This window comes from Lonchura striata, chromosome 21 (assembly GCF_050655825.1).
Source record: "Lonchura striata isolate lonStrDom1 chromosome 21, ASM5065582v1, whole genome shotgun sequence".
Classification (NCBI taxonomy): domain Eukaryota; kingdom Metazoa; phylum Chordata; class Aves; order Passeriformes; family Estrildidae; genus Lonchura; species Lonchura striata.
In genome coordinates, this window is record NC_140723.1 from 7,185,080 (window position 1) to 7,207,761 (window position 22,682).

The following is a 22,682-nucleotide window of genomic DNA, read 5'->3' on the forward strand; positions in this document are numbered from 1 at the left end:
CGTGTTGTTGCCAACCCTCCTTCCAAGCCAGCCCTGGTGCAGCAGGATGGTGTCACCCACCAGGATCTCACCTGTCACCCTGTCAGTCCTGCAGCTCCTGCTTTTCCCTCCTGCCAGCCTGGGAAAATGGGAAAATTAGGGTGATGTTCCAGTGGACAAAACTTTTATAGTAAGGACAGCGTTCAGCTCTTTCCCTGGGAAACATCTGGAGACTGCTGCAGTGAGGGAAACACCTCGACTGCCACAGCACAGCACAGGCTTATCCTGAAGCTTTGGGATGTTGCAGACAGTCCATGGGGACCAGGGTTTTGGGATATGACTGGGAGATTGCCTTGGGCTGCTGCCCATCACAGTCAGCGCATTTTAACTTTGCTGCAACAGCTCCCATTTAATTATTTAATGTTCGTGCAGAGCTTTGAAGGTGTTCAACCTGTGCCACTGCCAGCTGTGATCCTGCAAGGTCAAGTTACAGAAATACTGGGAGTTCATATGAGGGAAAGATAGCCAGGAAAGGATCCCAGAATCCCAGAATGGTTTGAGTTAGAAGGAACCTCATCCAGTTCCAACCCCCTGCTATGGGCAGGGACACCTTCCACCTATCCCAGGTTGCTCCAAGCCCCAACTACCCTGTGCCTGAGGGTAGGACAGGGGACACACCTGCCCTAGTGACTTCTGTTCTCAGAATGTCATCTCTAAAATGCTGATTTTCCTTTTCCAAACATTTTTTGTTGTTGTATTTCCACCAGCCAAGCCAGAAGCTCCCCCAGCTCCAGTTCAAGAAAAGCCTTCACTCTCAGAAGAGGAAATAGAGAGAAAATGCAAATCTATCATTGACGAGTTCTTGCATATTAATGATTTTAAGGTAAGCAAGATGCAAACCTCACTTAGCAGACAGCTCTGAGGAGCAGCAGTGATTGATTTCTCTCCAGGATGTGTCTCTGTGAGCACCCAGCCCACACAGAGGCAGCAGGGCCAGACAGAGCCCAGCAGCAGCAGCAGCTCCAGGGGCACTTTCAGGACAGCTGTCTCCCAAGCTTGTTTTCTGCCCTGCTGGTAATAGGAAAAATAGCCCAGCCTGTGTGTTTTAAAGTAGCAAGATGGATGTGTGTCTGTCATGAATCACTGAGCAGCTCCATAATAGCAGCAATTTTGGAAGCAGAAAAGCTAGTGGGAAAATAAACAGAGGTTTTCATTTAGTTATCAAAGCATGTGCTGTTCTGATCTGGAGGCAGATAAAGCAATACTAAATATTGAACAAACCACTCCAGAGGATTTTTAATAAACATTGGAAATTACTGAGCAGCTGTCATCACTTCCTAGTTAAAAGGTTGAAATTTTGTTTCCCTTGTAAATGGGTTTTTTAGCTCGTCCAGGGAGTTTTCAAGAAGTGTTACATTGGCTGCAAAGCTGCTTCATTTGATCTTTCCCTGCAATAAATTCTCAAACCTGCCAAGTTTGAAATGGCAGCACTTGGGAGTTGCTGGTTTGGCACCCTAAAAGCAGAATTGCTGCTTCCATTTCATTGGACTTCCAATTAATAATTGGAAAGATTAATAGTCTTATGATGGATTGTTTAGAGTTCACATCTAGTTATTGGGATAAATTATTAAATACTTGGTTTGGAGAGGAAAAACCTTGCTCTGATTGGCAGTGAGCTGGCCTGGGACCCAGGGGCTGGTGAGCCAAGGAGTCTCTGCTCTTTTTCCTGCTTAGGATGGACTCCAAAGGCTCCCCTGGATGCCTGCAATAAAGGGTCCACTTCAGTTCCCTGTTTACAAATACAGCAGTGTGTTTCTGTGGCTGGCTGGAAAAATGAAGCTGAATTGCATTAGACAGGGCAGGGCTGGTTAAAAGTTCATGGAATCAAGGCAGCTTGTTTGCATCAGGAATTACTTGGTCCTGGCGGATTCTTGGTGCTCCTCAGGTGCAGCAAAGCTCTGACTGCCTACACTCATGTTCCTGCAGCCACCCACGAGTGAGTTCCTGCTGTGTAGAGCAGAGGAATGACCCTTTGCAGATGTTTGGTCCTCAGAGTCTGATCTGAGCACGAGCTCAAACTGCTGAGCTGTGACCCTGGTGACAGCAGGGTCGGCCAGCAGGGTTCCCTGTGTGTCCCAGGACAGCAGGGTCCTGTGATGAACTCCAGCCTGAGCAGGCAGGCCAGGAGCACTGCACTCCTGACCTGCAGGAAAAAGCCCTACAGGGCCCAAGGAAACACATCTGGGGCTGCCAGGTGTTGGTAGCTCAAGGCATAACTGGTCACAGAGCAGGTGCCTGTGGTCAGGAAGTCCCCTGAGATCTGTGGGCTGGACCCAGATCACAGAAAGATCTTTGTGATGGCAGTGAAGATTTGTGATGTGGGACTTTGAGAGCTGCTCTCAATGTCTCTGAGTGTTTTCTTTGTTTAGGCTGCAAAATGCTTAAGTCTGAAAGTGGGAGCTTTAGAAAGGGGAAATCTTCCTCCAAGTGCTCCCCAGCTATTTTCTGCTTCTTGATGAGCTATGGGTTTGTAACGGGCATTTGTGCCAGGTCAGATCAGTAACAAATCTGATCTGATACCTTTTTTTTGACTTGGCTTGATGTTCGATGCAGTAATAGGTGTTTTGATGGCATCCACTCCTGTCATTTCACCAAGGAGCCCTGGAATATGATTGTGTATTTTAAAAATTGTTACCTGAGTAGTATAAATTCCACTAGTGCTATTATTGTTGGTTTTGTTATTATTATGTGATGAGGTTCCACAGCCTAATTCAGCACTTTTCCTGGCAGCCTCACTAAGTACTCATTTCACCAAAAATCCCCGGTGTTACAGCAGGAAATACTCTCGTGCCCCGTGTTTGATGCTTTTTGGTGGAGGGTGACTGCTGTGTGTCGTTCCACAGGAGGCCATGCAGTGTGTGGAGGAGCTGAGTGCCCAGAACCTGCTGCCCGTGTTCGTGCGCGTGGGCGTGGAGTCCACGCTGGAGCGGAGTCAGATCACCAGGGATCACATGGGCCAGTTGTTACATCAGCTGGTGCACTCGGGAAAGCTGAGCAAGCAGGATTTCTTCAAGGGGTTGGTATTCCTGCACAGAGAATCCACAGATTCTTTTCCTCAGTGTTTCTTGCAAACGGATGCTGTGCTGCAGAGAAATGATCTCCCACCTTGTTATGGTATCCTGACCTCTCCACACATTCTTTTGGAAGGACTGGATCATTTGGGTGTATTTATAAGGAATATTATTATTGTAATATATTTTAGTGTTTCAGATGTTTTAGTGAACATAAATATGTTCATATTTATATCAGTTTTTATTTTGAAGTGGATCTCGAGGTGTCTATTTAAACGTGTGTGTTCAGATCCCTGTTCTGTGCTGCATTTCTCCCTGTTTGCCTTTTGCAAATGCCTGAATGTAACTGGAAGAGGAGGCAGTCAGAATCCTTCACACAACTTCAGTATCTCCTGTGCACCCAGAGCTTCAGCCACTCTCCCAGTGGGAAGAAAGCTTCACCAACACTTTGCCACTTCCCAGGACGCCTCAGCTGGAGCGGCCGAACCCTCGAGGGGCTGAAGAGGAGAACATGCAGCAGATGGGTTGGACCTGCCTCAAGAGACCCGAGTTTCAGCTGCTGGCTCATTTCAGCTCCCTGAGTTTTGTGTTCCCAGCCTGGTGTCCAGTACTAAAACAATCCCTGTTCCCCTGGAGGTCCCTGGTGGCACTCGGTCCTCGCTGGGGTGCAGAGCAAGAGGGATAAAACAGGGATAAGCACAAATGCAGCAGTGAAGGAGCAGATGAAGTATACTGAGTTTCTGAGGAGATAGTTCTGTCTGGCTTTAATATGAGTCCCTGTCACTGTGGTACCGTTGACTGCTCCAACAGGAAACTCCCCACACCCGTGTCTGTCCCTGAACTTCTTTCAGCTCACAGGAAAGGTTTAGGTAGCCTGAGCTCAAAACTGTATGGAACAGCTGAAAAAATCTAAATCCACAGGGAATACTCTTGTGTCCACACAGCACTGATGGTCAGAGGGACTCGTTTGAGGTGATACATATCCAAAATGTATTGTGATTAAAGCTGCTCTCAAGCTGCCTGGAGTTTGGATAAATGGATTTTGATGAAATATTGGGATCTGTTCTCTGAATGTGAATAAGCAATGCAAAACAACTCCTGAAGATGATGGAAAGGGCAAGTGGTGTTCAGTGGGTGCTGAGGAGAACACCAGGAACTCCCTCACCTACAGACACAGGAGAAGTGTAATGAGGGGTCACAGGATGAACACTGGTCACAGCCCATGGCTGGGGAGATGCACAAAAGGAAAAATATTTCTGGCAGAAAGGCTGGAGGAGCAGCAGAAGATGCAAAGAACAAAGCAAAGGAGATGGTTTCTGCTTTGAAACGTGAGAGAAAATGTGGATTTATAGTCACTAAACAGGACACTGGACTTTTCAAGGTTTTCAGGGAGAAACGAACCATGATAGAAATGGCAGAGAGCAGAAAAATTACCATTTCTCAGGCATGGGAAGTGAAGCCACCTGCAAGGGCTTGATAGGAAAGAAGAGTTTTGAGCCATTCTGGAAAGTGTATCACTGGGGAGCAGTCCTCTAATTCCTGCTGCAGATAGAAACTCTCCTCTGCTGAACTGACCTCTTACACACATTTCACTGCTTACCTTACATTTGGAATTCTGTTAGAATTAACCCCCTTCTCTAAATGTTTGGATATTTTTAAGAAGGTTTCATTTACTTGATGGTTTATATATACAGACAAAAAAAAGCTTTTTAGTTTTATAGATGTTACTGTTCAGCAAGTGATTGGCTGCTGGGATATAACAATTATTTTAACTGGAGGTTTCCTGGATGTCTCTGTTGGATATACAAAAGGTGGTGTCTTTTCCACATATTCTCCTTTTTACTGCATGGAGAAATTCAGTCTTGGCAGTTTGGAAGTACCAAAAGCATAAAATGGCAATAGGTTTTTACCTTTGTGATTCTCCTCACTCCTCTCTCTCTTCGCTCCTCTTACGTTACAAAATATTTTTCAAGTGCAGATTTCTTTTGAAAGAAGAAATTAATTATAAAATTTTTAAATTATATTTAAAAATATGGGGGGGGTTAATTAATTAATTAAATTTTATTTAATACTTGGTGTTTCTTCCTCCTTCTGAAGTTTTTCCGAGACCCTGGAGATGGCGGATGACATGGCCATAGATATACCCCATATCTGGTTGTACCTGGCTGAGTTGGTGACCCCCATGTTAAAAGAAGGAGGAATCTCTATGAGAGAACTTATACAGTAAGTGATGCTTTCCCAGCTGTGCCTGTAGTGTTTTCTCAGTGTGGTTCCCATCAGTAGGTGAAGGATGAGCAGTGCTGGAGGCTCAGCTCCCCCAGGAGAGCTGTTGCACATCCTCAGGGGCCCACACCAGCCTGAGAGCTCTGCTGGGAAGGGAGCTTGGTGCTTTCACCCTTGGAGAAGGGTTTTATCCATAAGTTTGCTGCTTATTTCAACTGAGCTTAAAAATACTCCAGTGCTGTAGAGTGGAGAGATTTGGGAGCACAGAGGCTGTGAGAATTAGACTTGCAGAGAGTGAGGTATTGAAAAGCGGCTGCGTGGCTCAGAGGGTAACAGAAGGAGGGCTGGGTTAAGTGGGATATTTGGAATCAATTACCCCCTGTGAGGGTAGGCTGGGCTAGGTGGAATATTTGGAATAAATTCCCCCACCACGAGGATGGGCAGGGCCTGGCTCAGGTGCCCAGAGCAGCTGTGGCTGCCCCTGGATCCCTGGAGATATCCAAGACCAGGCTGGATATTGGGGCTTGGAGCAGCCTGGGACAGTGGATGGTGTCTCTGCCCAAACTATGGGATTCTATTTTTCTACCATCTGGGCACTGCCTTGAAGGGGCACAAAACCTTGTCTGCAAGACAAGAAACTATTTCCTAGACCAGAATTCCTGTATTTTCTGTATGTCCTTACAGATTTGGGGATTGACTGTGAGCCAGTTGAATGGTTCCTGTTTCTATTACCAGTATATTAAGAAAATAACAGTCTTTTCAAAGTCTATCCAAGTGCAGTATCCCACAAAAATTAGTGGATTTGACATAAATATAACATATTTTTGGATGCAAACTTCAAGTCTTTGTAATTAGCCCTGTTGTGACAAGGTCACTGCATCACTAAATGTTTTATCAGCAGTGCTGGATTAATCAAATCCTTCCTCCCTGGCAGAAGTTAAAGGTGATTTCCTGCTTCAGTTTGATCACTACCCCTGGATTTGCATTCCAAATATGAATTATAACAGAAAAAACACCTGTTTTTCTTTCATTCTAGAGAATTTAGCAAACCCTTGCTTCCTGTGGGAAGAGCCGGTGTCTTGCTTGCTGAAATCTTGCACCTTCTATGCAAACAAATGGTGAGTGCCCCATGCTCCTGTCCTCCGGAGGGAGGAGTGGATGCAGCGCCCGTGTTCATGCATGAAACCTTCACCATTCCCACATGAGGACATTTAGGGATGGGCCAGCCAGTCCAGATAACTTAGGAAATCTGCCTCGCACCCCCAGTTTCCAACCAAGCCTTACGAGGTTCCAAAAAGTTGAGTTAACTTTTTGTTTTCTCATCACTTTTCCCTTTTGCAGGTACCTTTGCACCTGGCTTCTCCCAGAAGCTAAGAGTGCTGAAATACTGCAAGAGGGACATGCTCAAGGGATTTCTGGGCTGACCAGAAGCAGCAAGTGCCGGGAATCTTGCGAGAGAACTGTTCTTGCAGACCGGAGAGGTTCTCAGGGTTCGGATAAGCTCCCGATGGCCTCAGACTGCTGTGTGCTTATCCAAACTAAACCTGCCGACTCTTGAGGTTCACCCAGCACTGGGGTAGTGACACCTCCTCACCCCGTGACTCCGAGAGCTCTCTTTCACACCTCACAGCTGCGTGTCCAACCAGTTTGGTGGTTTCCCTATAACTCATCTCCATTTTTGTCGGTTTTTTTTGTTTTTTTTTTTTTAATCCAGCTCAATCCTGCACTTTGGATAGTGTCTATTTCCAACCCTGTAAAATCCCTCACTTGCCTTTTTTTTCATTTTTTTCAAGCATGCATTCAAGTAAGGTTGAATGTTCTAGGAGCATTTCAGTCCAACAGTGCAAAGAGTGGCTTTTTATTTATTTATTTATTTATTTTAGTCTTGTGCTTGTTTGGACAGTCAATTTTCTTTTTTTTTTTAACTATTCTTTGAAAGAAAAGCTGCTGTGCTCTGGGTGTGGAAGCACAGCCTTGGGTCTCTGTTTCTGCCACAGCTTTCTGATCAGATCTTGTCCAGGCCAAGACTTGGACTCGGGTATTTCAGTGTAACATCAGCCATATAATCCAGATCTTGTTGGATCAGAGCAGGAACTATGTATTGTAAACTGAAAATTGTGATCTGCTTTGTAAACTTAAAATTAGGCAGCATTTCTCAGCTTGACTTAGGTACTCAGTGATCTCCTGTGAGCAGGTGCTGTAAGGTGAAACTTTGGCAAAGCATTTGGGTGAAAAGAGCTGGTTGTGCTCAGCATTTTTATTCTTGTCAGAACTGTGTGTGTGAGAACTGTGCTCTCTGAGGCAGGAGGCTCTAAGGTCAGTGTGACATTAGAGGCTGCAAAAGGCTGAACTGTCTGTGCTCAAAGGCACTGCTCTCAAGGTTTACATAAACTCTAGGAACTGAAGAAAGAATTTGGGATTATGTGCCTGAATTTGAGGCTTGGTTTCTGCGCAGCAAACAGCCGTGTAAATGAGGAGTTTTCTCAAAGGAGCAGTTTGCCAGAGCCTTACTGTCAAGGCAAGGGAGTGTGAGTGACAAAGTCAGGAGAGGGGTCTGAGTCAGCCGTGGGAAGGTGCCCTGTTCCACGTGTCACTGCTCCTGGGTGACCTCGGAGCTCGCTGCGAACCCCCCGTGTCACTTCTGCCTTGCCCATTGCCCGTCACCAGGCATTGCCCACCTGACAAGATGTGCATTCCCAGGGGGATTGCACATGTGGTTTCTCTTGCACGGGGTCTCCAGATGTTCTCACTCATTGCTGGCCGTTTGTTGGGTGGCTGAACTGTCCTTTATTCCTCCTGACACAGCTGCACCATTCCGGCCCCTGTGAGTTCCCAGGGTGTCCCTCAGCTCTTTAAATGGACAAACTGCTTGTGTTTCAGAGCCATAAGAAAGTGGGAGCCTTATGGAGGGAATCTGGCCTCAGTTGGAAGGACTACTTGCCCGAAGGGGAGGATGTACATACCTTTCTCATGGAACAGGTGAGTTCAGATCATTTGTTTGATCATCCCATTTCTTCATCCTCTCCCATCCCATTTGTATGCCCAGTTGGAATATGGGATGAAGTGTCTCCACGTTGGGGTAGATTTCAGCACTACCTGAAAGCACAGGGAGGAAAGCCTGTCCCTGCTGCTCCCAGACACACATCTCCAGTCACCTGGCTTCCTCGAGGAGACCTTTTTCTCCAGCTGGGAAAAAAACATTCACTAATGAGTTCTGGAGCAAGGACAGACAATTGTAGAAGGGTCACAAGTAATGGCAGGATTTATTCACTCATCCCACCTTGGATTATGATCCCGGAGGGAGCCAGGACTGATGGAGGCACCTCACCTCTTGCTGGTGTTGCTCCTCAGGAAGTCACTGTCCCCCTCTGGAGCTTCAACTGATCTGCTGCCCTGTTCTGGCACTTTGGAATTGCTGCAGGAAATGAAATTATTACCATGGCCTGGGCCTTGCTGAGGGGACTGCAGCTCTTCTGTCACAGTTTTCAAGAATTGGGGCATTGGCTGCAATTCCTTTGAGCCAGTGCCAGCTCTGGTTGTTGCATTCCAGCCCCTGTAGCTCCAGCCAGAAAACACACACTTGATTTTGTGCTCTGCTGTGCAGGGCTGGAGCTGCCTGAGGTGCCTCCTTGTCTTTGCTGGATAATGGAGTTCCCACGTGTTTGTAAAATGCTTCCTAACCTTTGGAACAGGGAAAGTTGATATGGTAATGATAACTGAGCAGCTGAAAGATACCAGGAAACAGAATTAAATGTAGTTTCCTGCTTCAATCTGGTCTAATTCAGGCTAGGAAAGTACGTTTCACTAATTCTCATCATCACGTGTGGTGTTGCAGAAGTTGGAGTTCACAGAGTCTGACTGTTCCAGTTCCTCAGAAGCACTTTCAGAGAAAGAACTGTCTGCAGAAGAGCTGAACAAGCAGCTGGAAAAACTCATTGTTGAGGACAAGGCGAATGATGAACAAATCTTTGACTGGGTAGAGGTACAAAGAGATTTTCACCCTCCCTGCAGACTGTTTAACTGCTTTTGTAAATATGTTCTGGTCTGGACATCTCAGGGTACGGGACACTGTGGGGATTTGATCTATGCAATCAACACTTCCAAAGAATTAAAATCTGAAATATAATCAGTATTTAAGAGTCAGTTTTAGGAAGGAAGGCTTTTAGCCATATTAACGTCTTTTAAATACTGTATACTTTCTGACACTGAATATCCTGCTTCTGCCACTCAGTACATTTTAGATATACACTGCTACATCATTTCTTCATAAAATAGGGAAGTTTCTCGCTACTTTTTTCCAACATGACCTCTCCAAATTTCCCACTGTAAAAACACGCTGGGCAGTCACTGAGAGCACCTTTCCTAGTGCACTGGGCCAGGCACTGGAAGAGAAAATTAAAATAAAGGAAAAAAAGAGGAAAAGGTCTGTCATCCCACTGGTCTTTGCTCTCAGTCTCTGGCTGCCTTCTTTAACTCATATGTTTAGTATCTGAAATTATACTCAACCAATGCATTTACATCTGTGCTTATACTAAATCTTGGTCAGCTTCAGTTCAGTTATTTCTATGGCAGAGCAATGTGTTACAAATGTCATTTTTCCACTGCTGTTAGAGGATTTGAGGGTGGAATGAAAGCAGCACTGAAAATCTGGGAGTTTCCACAGCCATTCCCTGAATTTCTTTCACAAAGCAAACAATCTCCACCCAAGGAGCACGCCGTAGAGTTTGTTGGAAAAGCCTAAAACTCTGTGAGGCTCTGTGAGGACACTGCAGGAGCCCAGCGTGGTTGGTTTGGTTCTGCAGACAAACGGCTCCTTGCAGGAGGTGCTCGGTGGCACATGGATCCCTTGGGAGCTGGGGTTGCCTGCTGAGGTCCTGAGGGAGTTCCAAGGAGGGAGTGGGGAAGCCGAGTGTTGCAGGGCTGAGCTGGGCTTGTGCCGCAGCAGCAGCTGAGCCTGGACTTGCTGCCGGGTTCAGAGCTGGAGTTTTGCAGTCCTGCAGCTCCATGTTTTTAACTGGTCCGTTTACTCTTGATTCCAGGCTAATCTAGATGAAAGCCAGATGAGTTCACCTACATTCCTTAGAGCTTTAATGACAGCAGTTTGTAAAGCAGCTATTATAGGTGAGTAACTTGCAGTGTAAACACCACACAAACCAAACCTGCAAAGAAGTATTTGGTATTTTTGAGGTTTATACCACAGCCAAGGCTGTGTTTTGACACACACTAAGGCTTTTCCATCATTTGGGATTATGCCCAAGAACAGGGTGTCCCTTCCCCACGTGACAGCCGGGCACTTTGCCGGGTATGGTGTTCCTGAGGTGACCCTGGTGTGTCCCAGTGACTTTGTGTGAGCAGGGGTCTCAGACAGCCCTGGGTAATGCCAGATTGTTTGTTGATTTTCTTGACAAAGGTGGAAATTACTGAGATCATCATTAAGGCAATTAACATATCACTCCTGTGTCAGCAAAGATGCGTGGGCACCCCAGCGTGGGCTGCAGGACAAAGCCAGTCTGGGGCTCAGGCGTGTAAGAGTTTTATATCCAAAGTTTCAATTTTGGAAAGATGATTTATGTGGATTGCCTGACTGTACAGCTGGAAACACAGGGAAGGGAGGGCTCCCAAGTCAGACACGTGAGCCTCAGACCCTCAGGGGGGTTGAGTAAAGCACCGCAGCCAGAAACATCTGCTCAATTCACTTGGCTTTCTTTAACTTTACTGTTGGCATCTGGCACAGCAAAAAGTGGTACTTGTAAAGGGTCTGGTTCTGCTCTGAGCTGTGATTTGGGGGAGAGAACGGGCTGGATTCCACCGTGTGAGCGAGGGGAGGGACAGGCCAGCTCCTTCCTCTCTCTGGGAACAGAACCTTGCTCGTGCCACCTAGTGTTAACAGAGACATGACACAGGACTTCATTTCCAGCGCCTCAGGGTTCCCTGTTATGTAAGGAAAATCATCCTCTGGTTTAAATTTTGACCTTGCCTCTGAGTTTTTTTCTTTTGTTTGCAAAATATCATTTAATTGGGTTGCATGATGTACTTGAAAGCTGCTGAATCATCCTTGTGGCTGATGGACTTCTAATGCATATTTTTATATATTTACTATTTCCTATATCATGTGCAACTTATGATTCTGTTTCTGCCCTGGTATTTTTAGAAAAAAAAAATTCTAAAAACCTTCTAACCTTCTGAATGCAGTTGCCTGTGAAGACACAATTTGCACTGCAAAGTAAGATTGTGCTGCTTCTGTGTGTATTAGAGCTGGTGTCACTGCAGGCAGTGAACTTGGGGAACTGTAAGGACTTCCAGAAATAAAGACTTCCAGAAATAGCCATTAACCAAAAATCTTCCTGTTACTTCTCATCTTCCTGTTCTCTCCACTCTAATCTGTGTTTGTGATTGCTGTTTGCAGTAGTAAAGGCAGTCAAAGGCCTGTCCCTGTTGCCATGTGCCAAGCTGACCCTGCTTTCTCCTCTTCCCCTCAGCGGACTCTTCTAGCTTCCGAGTGGACACTGCTGTTATCAAACAGAGAGTGCCCATCTTACTCAAGTACCTGGACTCAGACACAGAGAAGGAACTACAAGCACTTTATGCACTACAAGCATCAATAGTAAAACTTGATCAACCTCCTAGTAAGTGTTGCCTCTGTGCTGGGGATTTGAGCCTGCATAAAGGCAGGGGAGTTCTGTGGGAGATATGGAAGAAGATGTACTTTTCCTTACCTTTGTAGGTACCAGATGAGAGAAGCTGGTGTGGGTGGGTTCAGCTTGTCCAGATCCCAGACTTTTAGAGCAGCTCAGGTTCCCAAATGCTTGGCCAGAGGCCGGTTCTTCTTTTGGTTGCTCCTGTGAGCAGCCACACAGAAGGAAGGACAAACCTGTTGATAAAAAGAGAGCAAAAAAAGAGCTGTAAAAAATAATCTGAGTTTGCAGTGCCTGGGCATGTGAGAGCATGGGTGTTGTTATTGCATTGCTACTTCACAGATGTTTGTGGGCTTGGAGGGAACGAGTTGGTCAACTCATGAGTTTTGTCCCAGAGATGCTACAGAAAACCCTTGTGGGACAAGAGGCAAGGGAGTAGCCAAAGAAACAGGGATTCCCAGGGAATCTGCAGCACAAAATCCAGGAGTGGCTCAAAACATTCAACATAATCATCCTTAGTGCCCTTTATGACATTAGTTGGGCATTATCTCTGCTGATGAGCCACAAAAATCCAGGGTTGGAGGGAATCCAGATGTGTGGTACTAAGGAGATGGGCTGCTGTGGGTCCTGCTTGCCAGCCAATCTCTAGATAACATATTCCCACAGCTGCTTTCCCAGCTTTCCCTCTTCTCTGACAGTGTCAGAGGGGTCGGTTTTCCCCCTCACCCGAGTGTGAGCAGCCAGAAGCAATAGCTGAGTAAGAGCCTCGTGCTCTCCTTGTCTCTCCATCTCCCGTGCCAAGAGGTCGAGTTAATCCCCTTATCTGCAGCCATCTCTGTCCGCAGCAGAGCTGACAGATGTTCCCTGCCTTTATTCCATTACTGCAGATTTGTTGCGGATGTTTTTTGATTGCCTGTATGACGAGGAGGTCATTTCAGAGGATGCTTTCTACAAGTGGGAAAGCAGCAAGGACCCGGCGGAGCAGAACGGAAAAGGAGTAGCGCTAAAATCTGTCACGGCGTTCTTCACGTGGCTACGGGAGGCCGAAGAGGAGTCAGAGGATAATTAAAACTTAAAATACAGATTTAAAACAAACAAACAAAAAAAGAAACAATTTAAGTATTTTTTTAAAAAGTTTCACGTCTTCGCCAATCACAGTGCAGCAAGGCCAATTCTCTCTCGCAGACCCCCCTTGCCCCACACACGCACGAGTGGGAGAGGTAAAACCCGATAAACACCGAGGTGATCATGGAGGCAAAAAGGTACTTGAAAACAAACCCACAAAAGTAAACTTCAAACCTGAGGGCGGGAGCACTAAACCAAAATACGTGTATTATTTATAGAAAATATTTTCTGGTTTAATCTTTTTCTTTTGTTTTTAAACAAGGACTCATACTTAGGAAAACACACAGCAAAACAAATCTGTTTAGCAAAAACAAAAACAAGTTGAAAACTTCTAATTTATTATTTTAAGGACTGCAAATGCCAGTGTAATTTTTAAATTTGCAGTTTCTGTAAACAAATTGTATAATAGAACAAAAGCAGAGAAATAAATTTCCCTCCCCTTCATACGCACCTCAGTTTTGTTTCAAAGCATGATAAATCAACAAAACTTTGAAGGGGATTGGGGTGAGCTAGATGAGGACAAGATCAATTTTTTTTTTTATTGTCATCAGATTTTTATGCCTGCCTCTCAGCTTGCTTCAGAAATTTAAAAAGAAAATAGTAATCAAACCATACATAACCTTGGATCGGAAGGAAAACGCATTTGAGAAAACCGCTGAGGACCAGAGTGCTCCGAAAATAACTCATTGAAAACCGTGCTACCCCGGGGAAAAAAGTACTAGTGATACTTTGAGAACCTTTAGAGCAACTTTAAGGCTTGTAAATACATAGAACAAATATTTAAAAAAAAAAAAAAGGAAAAAAAAAAGAAAAATTGACTCAATACTATTTCTTTTCACTTTCAAAATATAAAGAACAAAATAAAGACAAACATTGCAAGTTTAAAAGAAAGTAAAACGACTTCTCCTTTGACAGCTGCTGAATGTGTGCACCATCCTGAGCGGTGCTGGCTTCCTTGGCATGCCGTAGGTCCTCGGGCCCAAATTGTGTACATATAGTGTGTGTCTGTATGTGTGACTACCAAAAATGAAGGGTGAGAGCAATTGTTGTTTAAAAAAAATGAAAAAATGATAAAAGGGGATGCTGTTGTGCCGAGAAACTCCCTGGCCAAGGAGCAGCCAGTGGCTGCGGGGCCAGGCAGGAGCAGTTGGTTCCCGAGGCTGGGATGTGACCTCAGGGCAGACTGTGCCCGACCCCAGCTGGGTTTCTCCAGCCCTGTGGCAGCGTGACTTGGATCAGCGGCGTCACCCGGGGACTTGTGACCCTGGCAGCTCCGGAGGCCACAGCTGTGAGAGCCGAGATCCGAGAGCCCAGCCCAGGGAAGGGCGCAGGAGGAGGAGCGGCGCTGCCTGCCCGGCGCTGCCCGCCCGCTCCGAGTGCCGGGGCAGCAGAGCCGTGGGAGCCCTTCCCGTGCCCAGCGGGACCCGGGCTGCTGCTCCACACCCAGCTGCTGCTGAGGACAGGAAGGCCCTCGTGTGTCTGCAGCCACCCAGGATGACCCGCTGGCTCTCACTGTGAGAAGCACCTGCCATCAAGGACTCTGCAAAGATGGGCAAGCCTGAAATGTGCTTTGTGAACTGTGGGCCGTGGACCGTGAGTAATCTGTGGAGCATTTGCTGGGGGTGTCTGCAGCACTGACTGCTCACATGATGCTGTCTTTTTCTTTCCAGCTGCTAAATCACTTCTTCAAAAAAAAAAAAGCAAAAAACAACAACAACAAAAAAAAACCAACAACAAAAAGAAACGGAAAAGGGAAGAAAGGCTACAAATATGTTACTTTCCTAATCTTGCTTTTACATGTAAACAATTGCTGTACTTGCCTGAGGATGTGATTTGATCACCACGGGGAAGGGAGGAGGTGCCTGGTTGTGGCCAGAAGGGAGAGGTCCATGAGACACTTTCCCTGTTAACATGTTCCACCCCATGAATCTGAGCTAGAGAATCCATGGCCTAAAACACTAGAGCATTGTTTGGTTATTTTTTTTTTTTTTTTTAGTAACAATAAAACACTTCTCTCTGAAGTTTTGTTAAAAAAAAAAAAAAGAAAAAATATTCTCACCGTTACTGTACACTCATGTATCTGCATGTACCACATCCAGTGATGCCTCAGCCTCGCCGTTGGGCCCAGAGGTTTGGATGGGCTCTCAAGGTCTCCAAAAGGTCTGTCCCCATGGAACCCCCACCCACCAGGGCTCCAGGGGTGTCTGTTACACCTTTGCAGAAGGTCGTGTGGGTATTCCTCTTCCAAAAGGCATTTTTTTGGAGCGGTACATGGTGGTCTGTAGCAGTTAAATTGTTGAATTAAATGAATGCCAGTTTGTATGGAAATAAGGGTAAATATTGCCAAGTCAGTGTGGGTAAATGATGGAATTCCTCTCAGGGTGGGCAGTGTCAGAGCCTGCTGGGAACATGAGTGTGCAGCAGCAGAGCTGTGCAGGGACTGATTTCTCTCTCATAGCCTTGGATTGGAAAGGACAGACTTGCTGCAGGGCCTTTGAATAGCCCAGTGAATCCAGTGTGTCAGGGCTGGGCAGCTTAAACCTTCTGACTGGAAAACCACTGGCTGGAGGGAACGGGAATTGCCAGCAGGTGGGTAGAGGTGAGGTGAGAAAATTTTTCCCCTTTTTGTTAGAGCCTTTAATGACATTCCAGGGGGTGAGAACTTGCCCTGTTAGTGTCCTGCAAAGGCCAGGAAGGCTCTTCTCAGAGATTTTCACAAGGAGTTTTTCAGAATTACCCAAAGCTGGGTTTGCAGCATGGCAGGTCTTGGCTTCTTTGAAGTTAAATCAGTTCAGCTGCACACTGGATGCTGTGAGCAGTTTATGCACAAGGCCTTGAGGTTTCCAGCTGTGGGTGTGTCACCTGAAGTTTCAGCTTCCCAACAAAGTCGCTGCAAGGAGCAGAACTCGCTTCTCTTGTGTTCTTTGCCATGCATTTACTGCACCCAGTTGCTTTCCAGTTTCCTTCTAGACCAGCACAGTTGTGCAGGTGGTTGTGGTTCCTCAGGATGTGGCTCATGAAACATCCTTGGAACCAGTTTCTTGTGAAAGGTATTAAAATACAAAAAAACTATATGAAATAGAAAATGAATTATTAATTAAAACAGGTTCCTGTGGAATGTGATTTGCAGGAGCCTCATTTTGTGTAGGTGAGATCAGCTGTGGTCACTGGCCCAACGTTACAGCAAAGCCTCAGCAGGGAGGGCAGCAGGTTTATACCAAGAATACTGCAGGTTGTGCTGAGGCTTTTTTCTCCTAGTCTTGATCCTATTGAAACACATCTTGTGTGCAGGCTCCTGAGTGTGGCAGGGCTTAGCACAGCTCAGCATGGAAGAGTGGCATTAGAACCATTTCTACTGCTGGGAAGCCTTCTTTTCCCAAGGCTGGGGCACTGTCAGAAACAAAGGCAAGTAGATGCATTGCTTAAATCCCTCTTTATTACTGAGAATGTCCCTTATCTTGAAGCCACCAAACAGCACATTTTCAGCCCGGGTGTCTGCCTAAGGGTGGTCTCTTTCTAGGAAAGGGTTTTCAGAATGAGATCAGCCATTTCTGGGAATGAGGTCAGAAGTACACTGATCCTAGATGCTGTGCTCTCTGCTTGTGTCAACATGTTCAGGTTTTACCGTATTTTCCAGAAAAGCCTCAGGTCCGGGAGCAGATTTTGGCGCATGGAAGTGTCTTCATAGAATCCTAGAATATGCTGGGTTGGAAGGGACCCATCAGGATGATGGAGTCCAGCTCCTGAGCTTTTTGCCTGGGATCAGCCCTCCCTGGTGCAGGACATGATAGGCCACATGGCAGGAGAGGCTCAGGAGAAGGGATTCCTCTGCAGGAATGGTTTTTAGTGTGCACAAGGCAGGTCTAAGCCATTAATAACTTAGACCAATTGTTGCTGTGACCCACAGAGCTTTTGTTCCAACCCTATAGGATTGTTTTTACTGATAAAGGAGTAATAGGGTCAATGAAATGTCCCCTTAATTTGCTAAGCATTCTGAAAACATTTAAAGCCAATTGCAGGTTTTGGCATCTCATTGCCAGAGGGTGGCTGTGATTGGTCTGCTGCATTTGGTCCCATTATGAGTTTTTGGTAGATGCCCCGGGTTGCTTTGTCAGAAGTGTCCTGGGCAGAGCAGAGAAGCTGTTAGCTAGGCCTGTATGCTTGGTTTCTTTCAGATTCAAGAGGGTTTAACTTTGGGGGCAGGAATCTCAAAATCAGACCTCCCCAGAATGCTTTTGTGCCCTTAGATCCAATGGCCCTGGCCCTGAGGCACTGAACCACCTGCAGGAGAGCTGGCTGCTGGCTGCAGGTCATATGTGGGGGCGAGATGCTTCATGGTTGGAGCTGGGCCAGGAATGCTGGGCTCTAACCTGGGGCTGAATCCACTGGGAGGTGTTTGGGCTGGCAAGTGCTCCAAGCTCCTGCTTCTCCCAGTCAGGCTGGGAACTGGAACTCGGCCTTTCTGCTCTTTGGGAGGTGTTGGCCTGGAAGCTGCCAGCTGAGCAGTATCTGAAGCCAAGAAGCACCAGCAGGAGCCTGAGCTCTTCACACACCACTGGCTTTTCATGAGGTGCCAGCCCTGAGGTTTGCACAAGGCCCCACACGCTGACAGAAACTCCAGGTTTGCTGTGCCTGAGGCCATGTGCAACCTGCAACAACTGTAGGGTGGAGCCTGGGGACCAGGAGGCTTCAGCCCAGAGGATCCTCAGACAGGCCACATGCAAGGAGCCATTGGAGGAAAACCAGCAATGGGCAAAGAACAGCAGCAAGAGATTGATTAACTCAGCTTCCAGCAGCATGACTAAATCACAGTATCTGAGGAAACCTCAGATTGTCTACCCTTCTGATTTTCAAGGGGCTCCATTTGCCACCTTTGGTGAGGTTTTGTGGAGCTGTTGTTTGCTGAAATAACTCCTGCTTCTTTAAATGCTGCTGTAGGGATGCTGACTGTGGAAAGCTTTGTCATGTGGCACCAGCTTCTCTTTCTCGTTTCCAGCTGCTAAATTGTGCTGAAACAGCAACAGGAATAAAACCAGCTCCACTCCATTCAGTCCTTTCCATGGGGGAATTTGTGTCCAAGTTGCTGGCCCAGCTGCAGGAATGGATATGCTGTGGTTGCAAATGGGAAAGGAGAGTGGGCGTGAGGAAGGCAATAGATGCTGTTGGTTGGGAAATGTCAGTGTTACTGAGTGAGGGGAGAGAGCAGTGAAGCTCTTGGCTGTCCTGTTGCAGCCCCCTGCAAGAATTAATGGCAGATGTTACCATCCAAAACACTGTTTGGTTCAGAGTTAAGGAAATTCTCACTGCCAGGTCTCTTAACTGTGGGGAGATGTAGCTTTGGGAAAGCTGTCCCTGTGTGCAGTGTTGAGTTGGTGGTCTTCAGCTGCTCCTTGCTTAGTGAAGGTGTCACTTCATGTACCTGACTTGGGCAAAATCAGTCATTACTGTAATGCCAAAAGTGGTGTAGAAAAAGAATCACAGCTTCCAGCCCCTGGTCCTCTAGTAATGACAGCACTCAGGATCTATTTCAAATCAGGGTGTTTCTAGAAAAGCAGCAGCCTGTGGAGACTGCTCAGGCCATAACATTTTCCTGCTCCAAATTCCTGCTCCAAATTCCTGTCGGCTCCAGTGGTATTTCTATGCTACACTTGCTCCAGAATGAAACCAACTTTGGTGTATTTAAGTGTATTTTTATTCACTTGCTAGATCTGATGTAAAAAATGGGTTGTTTGGTTTGAAAATGCATAGAGGAATGGGATACCCCTTGGAAAGGGGAAAATGTTTGAAAAGATAAGGAAGTAGAACCTTAAGGGTAAGTGTGAGAGAGACAGCAAGGGAGACCAGCTGTGAGATGGTGTAGGGTGACACTGGGAAAAGTATGGAGAACTAATTACTAGGAAGCTGATAAGAAATAAAAAAATCAAGTGATATCTTGAAAGCCACGAAGAGACAGAGAATATGCATTTTGGGGTTGAAAGCAGAAAATTAGTTATTTTTGCATAGAATTAAAGAAGCTGCAGGGATGACAGTAAGACTGCAGCTGAAAAAAAGTAAAGATGAATTGGAAGAGAATTGTAAGTTGTTCTGGTGATCATTAGAGGTCTTTGGTGAAGTGAATCAGCAACAAAGTGGAAAATTCCAGTTTAAAGGACTAAAAGTCCCTATTTCTACAGGACATGTAAAAGGAAAAAAAAAAATCTTAATAAGTAAAGTAGAAGTAAGAACTCAAAAAGCAGCTCAGGTATAAAGACAGGAATTATGTGTGTGTCTGCAGGAAGGGCAACATCACCACGTAACAGGTCCTTGTGTAATGCTTATTTTGCCATGGGCAAAAAGCCTCTGGAAGTTTGTGTGTGGCTCAACAAGTGAGAGACCCACGTGAATTAAATGTTTGCTTCAGTGGTGGTTATGGGATTGTTGTGCTTTGCATCACTCCCTGTGCAGATACAAAGGGTCAAGCTGAAGAGAGCAGCGACCATCATCCCCTCATGGCTGGACACAGAACCAAAACAACCCCCTTGGATATATATTCAGGCATAGTGAGATCTGATGGTAAAGACCTTCTCAGGGAATACCAGATTGTGTGTATATATAATATTAGATTTGTTTTTCAAAGCACAAGAAGCTGAAGATGCAGCAGCAGAACATGGAGTTTTAGGGATGATTGAGTATAGTGACAGAGAAGAGCTTCCCAGTCTGGTGGTAACTAGACATGGGCGGGGCTGGAAAAAAGGCTCAAATTCTCCCTGAGCCAGGTGGACTGCAGGTCAGAAGGGCATAAAAGGCTTCCTAATATAAATGTAAAAGCTGAGGTAAAAGTGGAAAGGGAGAAAATCGACAAAAACTTGGGGTGACAACACCAGACGCAAGGCCTGAATGTATTCAGAGCTGAAGTTTGGAGCTGCAGGTCAACGTTGAAACATTGAGAATGTATCAGCAGAAGATTATTTCAGCAGTTGCACAGTTTGACGGAGGTAATAAAGGTAATAATCATGTGGCAGATAGATGTTAAGCCTCACAGAAGTGTGCTTATTAAATTCAAGTGTTCACTTTAAATAATAAACGTGGCAAAGTGGGGAAAATGTGAGTTGGTCTAGGTTAAAAAAAGTCAACAAAATAACCCTTGGAATGGAATTTCCATGGACAGATTTAAAACATAAAACTATCTAAATCAGAAACACAAGAGGTTCCATGTTTCTAGGACAAGAACAACAAGTGGTATTGCTCTGGATGCTGGGTGGAAACAGTAAAACCCTTGACTCCAAATTGTACAATGACTCCTTGGGAACAAAAGCAATGTATCTGGATGATCTGCAAGCAGCACAGCCCAAGCCCAAAGCTGTGGGGAGACTCAGGAGAGCTCTAAGGGACAGCAAGGTAGAATCAAATTAAATTCTTTTCAAGGAAAAAACAGCTGGAATCTTACTAGTCCATGGCACCTGCAGGCAGGAAAGGTATTGAGAGGGCTTAGGACTTATTAACAGTGCTTAGTACTTACTAAAAATGAGTCCTTATTAGAAATATTCCTGATGTTGATAGGGCTTGACACCATCACAAATAACTCTGGCAGCAGCTCCAAGCTGCAGTCTGATTCCCTGGCCATGGATTTCCCTGTTCCTCCTGTGCTGGCTCTGAGCTTCCCACTGCTTCATTCCTGTGGGAATAGGAAGAGGGACACAAATGACACAAACCTGCCCAAAAAGTGGAGCAGAGAAGACAGAGCAGTGGGTTGTGATCCCACAGTGTGGCTGTAAGGAATGTGAAGGGTCTGCTCTTCCCCTCTGGGATGGATTTTGAGGTAAAAACCAGAGAAGGAGATATCAACAGCTTTTCTCCTCCACTTGTAGCTCTGTGGCTCAGCCAACACAGGTGCTGGGGCACATCCTTGCAGTGGGCAAAGGGAGAGTTGCTGGTCTAATTTCATATTTTCCTTCTTGGTGTCTTAAAACTCAGTAGTGAAGGAGCACATTCCCTCTTCTCCCCCTCTGCTCCACCTTCTCCTGCCAGAGAGGCACCACAGGGGGGAAAAAAGCCAAAGAACACATTTTTCTGCAGTTGCACAGGGCTCGTTTCACACTCACAGGCAAGACAGGAATGTTCAGCAAAGTGGAGCCATCTGTCTGCACCGCTCCCAGGGCTGCTCAGCTCCACGTCAGTGATCATCTGGAGTGGAGGAGACTGAACAGGGCCAGGCTTTCCTCACAAGCCTTTAGAAGGTGGCATTCTCAGGTGTAGTAAACTTAGAGTAGTGACCTACAGGGGAAAGAGTTGGAAAAAGCTTGGACAAGAAACAGGCATTACTGCAGAAATAAGACATTTCTGTAGTGCTTTGAATGGTGTAAATGCTTCTAAATGTGCTCACAGAGGGGTTTCCCATCACAGCAGGGATAAAAATGCTCAAATAAATGGGTAAGTGCCCATATGGTCTTCAAATTGTAAAAACACAGATGGGAAGAGAGGTTGGCAGGAGACAGGTAATGATTATTTCAGAAAACAAAAATGAGAAAACTGCTCAGATGAGAGCAGATGAAATTGCTGTGGTGTACTAGGAGTCACCATCCCTGGAGCTGTCCAAAAAGTGTGGCTGTGGCACTTGAGAACGTGGTTTAGCAGTGACTTTTGCAGTGCCATGGGAAAGGCTGGACTCAATGATCTTAATGTTTTGTCCAATTTTAATGATTCTGTGATTCTAAGCATGCTTATGGCAGAAAATATGAAAAGGTAGGGAATTGAGGAATTCTACCTTAAACTTATTAAGTAGTCCGTTTGAAGGAAGGGGGGGAAAGAAAAAAACATCGAGGAGTCTAGCTAAATAAACTTGGAGCAAAAGTGTAGCAAGAGGTACACAAGAAAAGCTCGGGTTTTACCTCTCAGTGTACCTCCACAGCTGAGATTACTGTGACAGTGAAGATACAAGTGTGGGTCACACCTCAGCTCTGCTTTGCTATGATAATCCTCACCCTGAGCAGTGGAGGCACAGGTAAAAACTGCTTGAAAGAAGAGCAAAGTATCATCAGGAAAGGGATCCTTCCCACATGTGAGAACTTGTGAGCGTGTTGTGACAGAAAATTCCCAGCTTGCAGCCAGACCTTAGCACTGGGACTGGTGTAATTGCAGGAGGCAATAATTACACAGCTAATGAGGGATGGGGGTGAAGAGGCTGAGGCAAAGGGAGGGCGGTACTGGGGATACCGCAGAGGGTGAGAAGAGCTGGAGGTGACATACAGGCGGGAGTGCTCCGGACCGGGAATTCATGGGTACACACAGAATCACAGGATAGCTGGGGTTGGAAGGGACCTCTGGAGAAGATCCAGTTCAAGCCCGGGTCACCTGGAGCAGGTGATACAGGAACACGTACACTCGGTTCTGACAGGGCTGAGGAGTAGGCGGCGCAGTCGCAGCCCGGCGGGGCTGAGCTGAGGGCCCGGCGGGGCTGAGGCGGTGCCGGGGGCGCCTCCGGCCCCTCACGGACCCGCCGGGCGGGAATCGCCTCAGCGCCGTGGTGGCGGGAAGCGCGCGCAGCCCCGCTCCCCGCCCCCCGTTGCGCACGCGCAGTCTCGCGCGACGTGGAGGCGGTGGGGCCGGAGGGCGGGGGAGGCATTCGAAAAATGCCCGCGGCCTCCCATTGGCCGGCGGCGCCACCCGGCCA

The 22,682-nt window shown here is 46.4% G+C and overlaps 1 protein-coding gene and 1 long non-coding RNA gene across 31 annotated transcripts in view; one reads left to right on the forward strand and one right to left on the reverse strand.

Moving 5' to 3' along the window:
- EIF4G3 (eukaryotic translation initiation factor 4 gamma 3) overlaps window positions 1-15,364 on the forward strand; it is a 143,256-nt gene extending 127,892 nt beyond the window's left edge. For 27 of the 28 annotated variants that reach the window (XM_085558445.1, XM_085558434.1, XM_085558453.1 and 24 more), the window contains 9 exons: window positions 747-862; window positions 2,883-3,055; window positions 5,148-5,273; window positions 6,310-6,391; window positions 8,154-8,252; window positions 9,109-9,255; window positions 10,313-10,394; window positions 11,753-11,899; window positions 12,796-15,364. In XM_085558445.1, the coding sequence (XP_085414571.1) occupies window positions 747-862; window positions 2,883-3,055; window positions 5,148-5,273; window positions 6,310-6,391; window positions 8,154-8,252; window positions 9,109-9,255; window positions 10,313-10,394; window positions 11,753-11,899; window positions 12,796-12,977 (1,154 nt within the window). In that variant the 3' untranslated portion in view covers window positions 12,978-15,364. Of the gene's footprint in view, window positions 1-746; window positions 863-2,882; window positions 3,056-5,147; window positions 5,274-6,309; window positions 6,392-6,614; window positions 6,764-8,153; window positions 8,253-9,108; window positions 9,256-10,312; window positions 10,395-11,752; window positions 11,900-12,795 lie in introns of those variants that run through there. The other variant, XR_014949729.1, reaches the window with a different exon arrangement.
- On the reverse strand, window positions 6,957-22,666 carry LOC146765674 (uncharacterized). 3 transcript variants are annotated; one of them, XR_014949750.1, is made up of 3 exons: window positions 21,115-22,533; window positions 11,990-20,687; window positions 6,957-8,369 (listed from the first exon to the last, which is right to left on the reverse strand). It is a non-coding gene; the product is annotated as an uncharacterized LOC146765674 (long non-coding RNA). The 3 variants fall into 3 exon arrangements; XR_014949749.1 differs by having other exon boundaries at window positions 6,957-12,144; window positions 12,635-20,687; window positions 21,115-22,527; XR_014949748.1 differs by having other exon boundaries at window positions 6,957-20,687; window positions 21,115-22,666.
- Window positions 22,667-22,682: the final 16 nt, after the last annotated feature.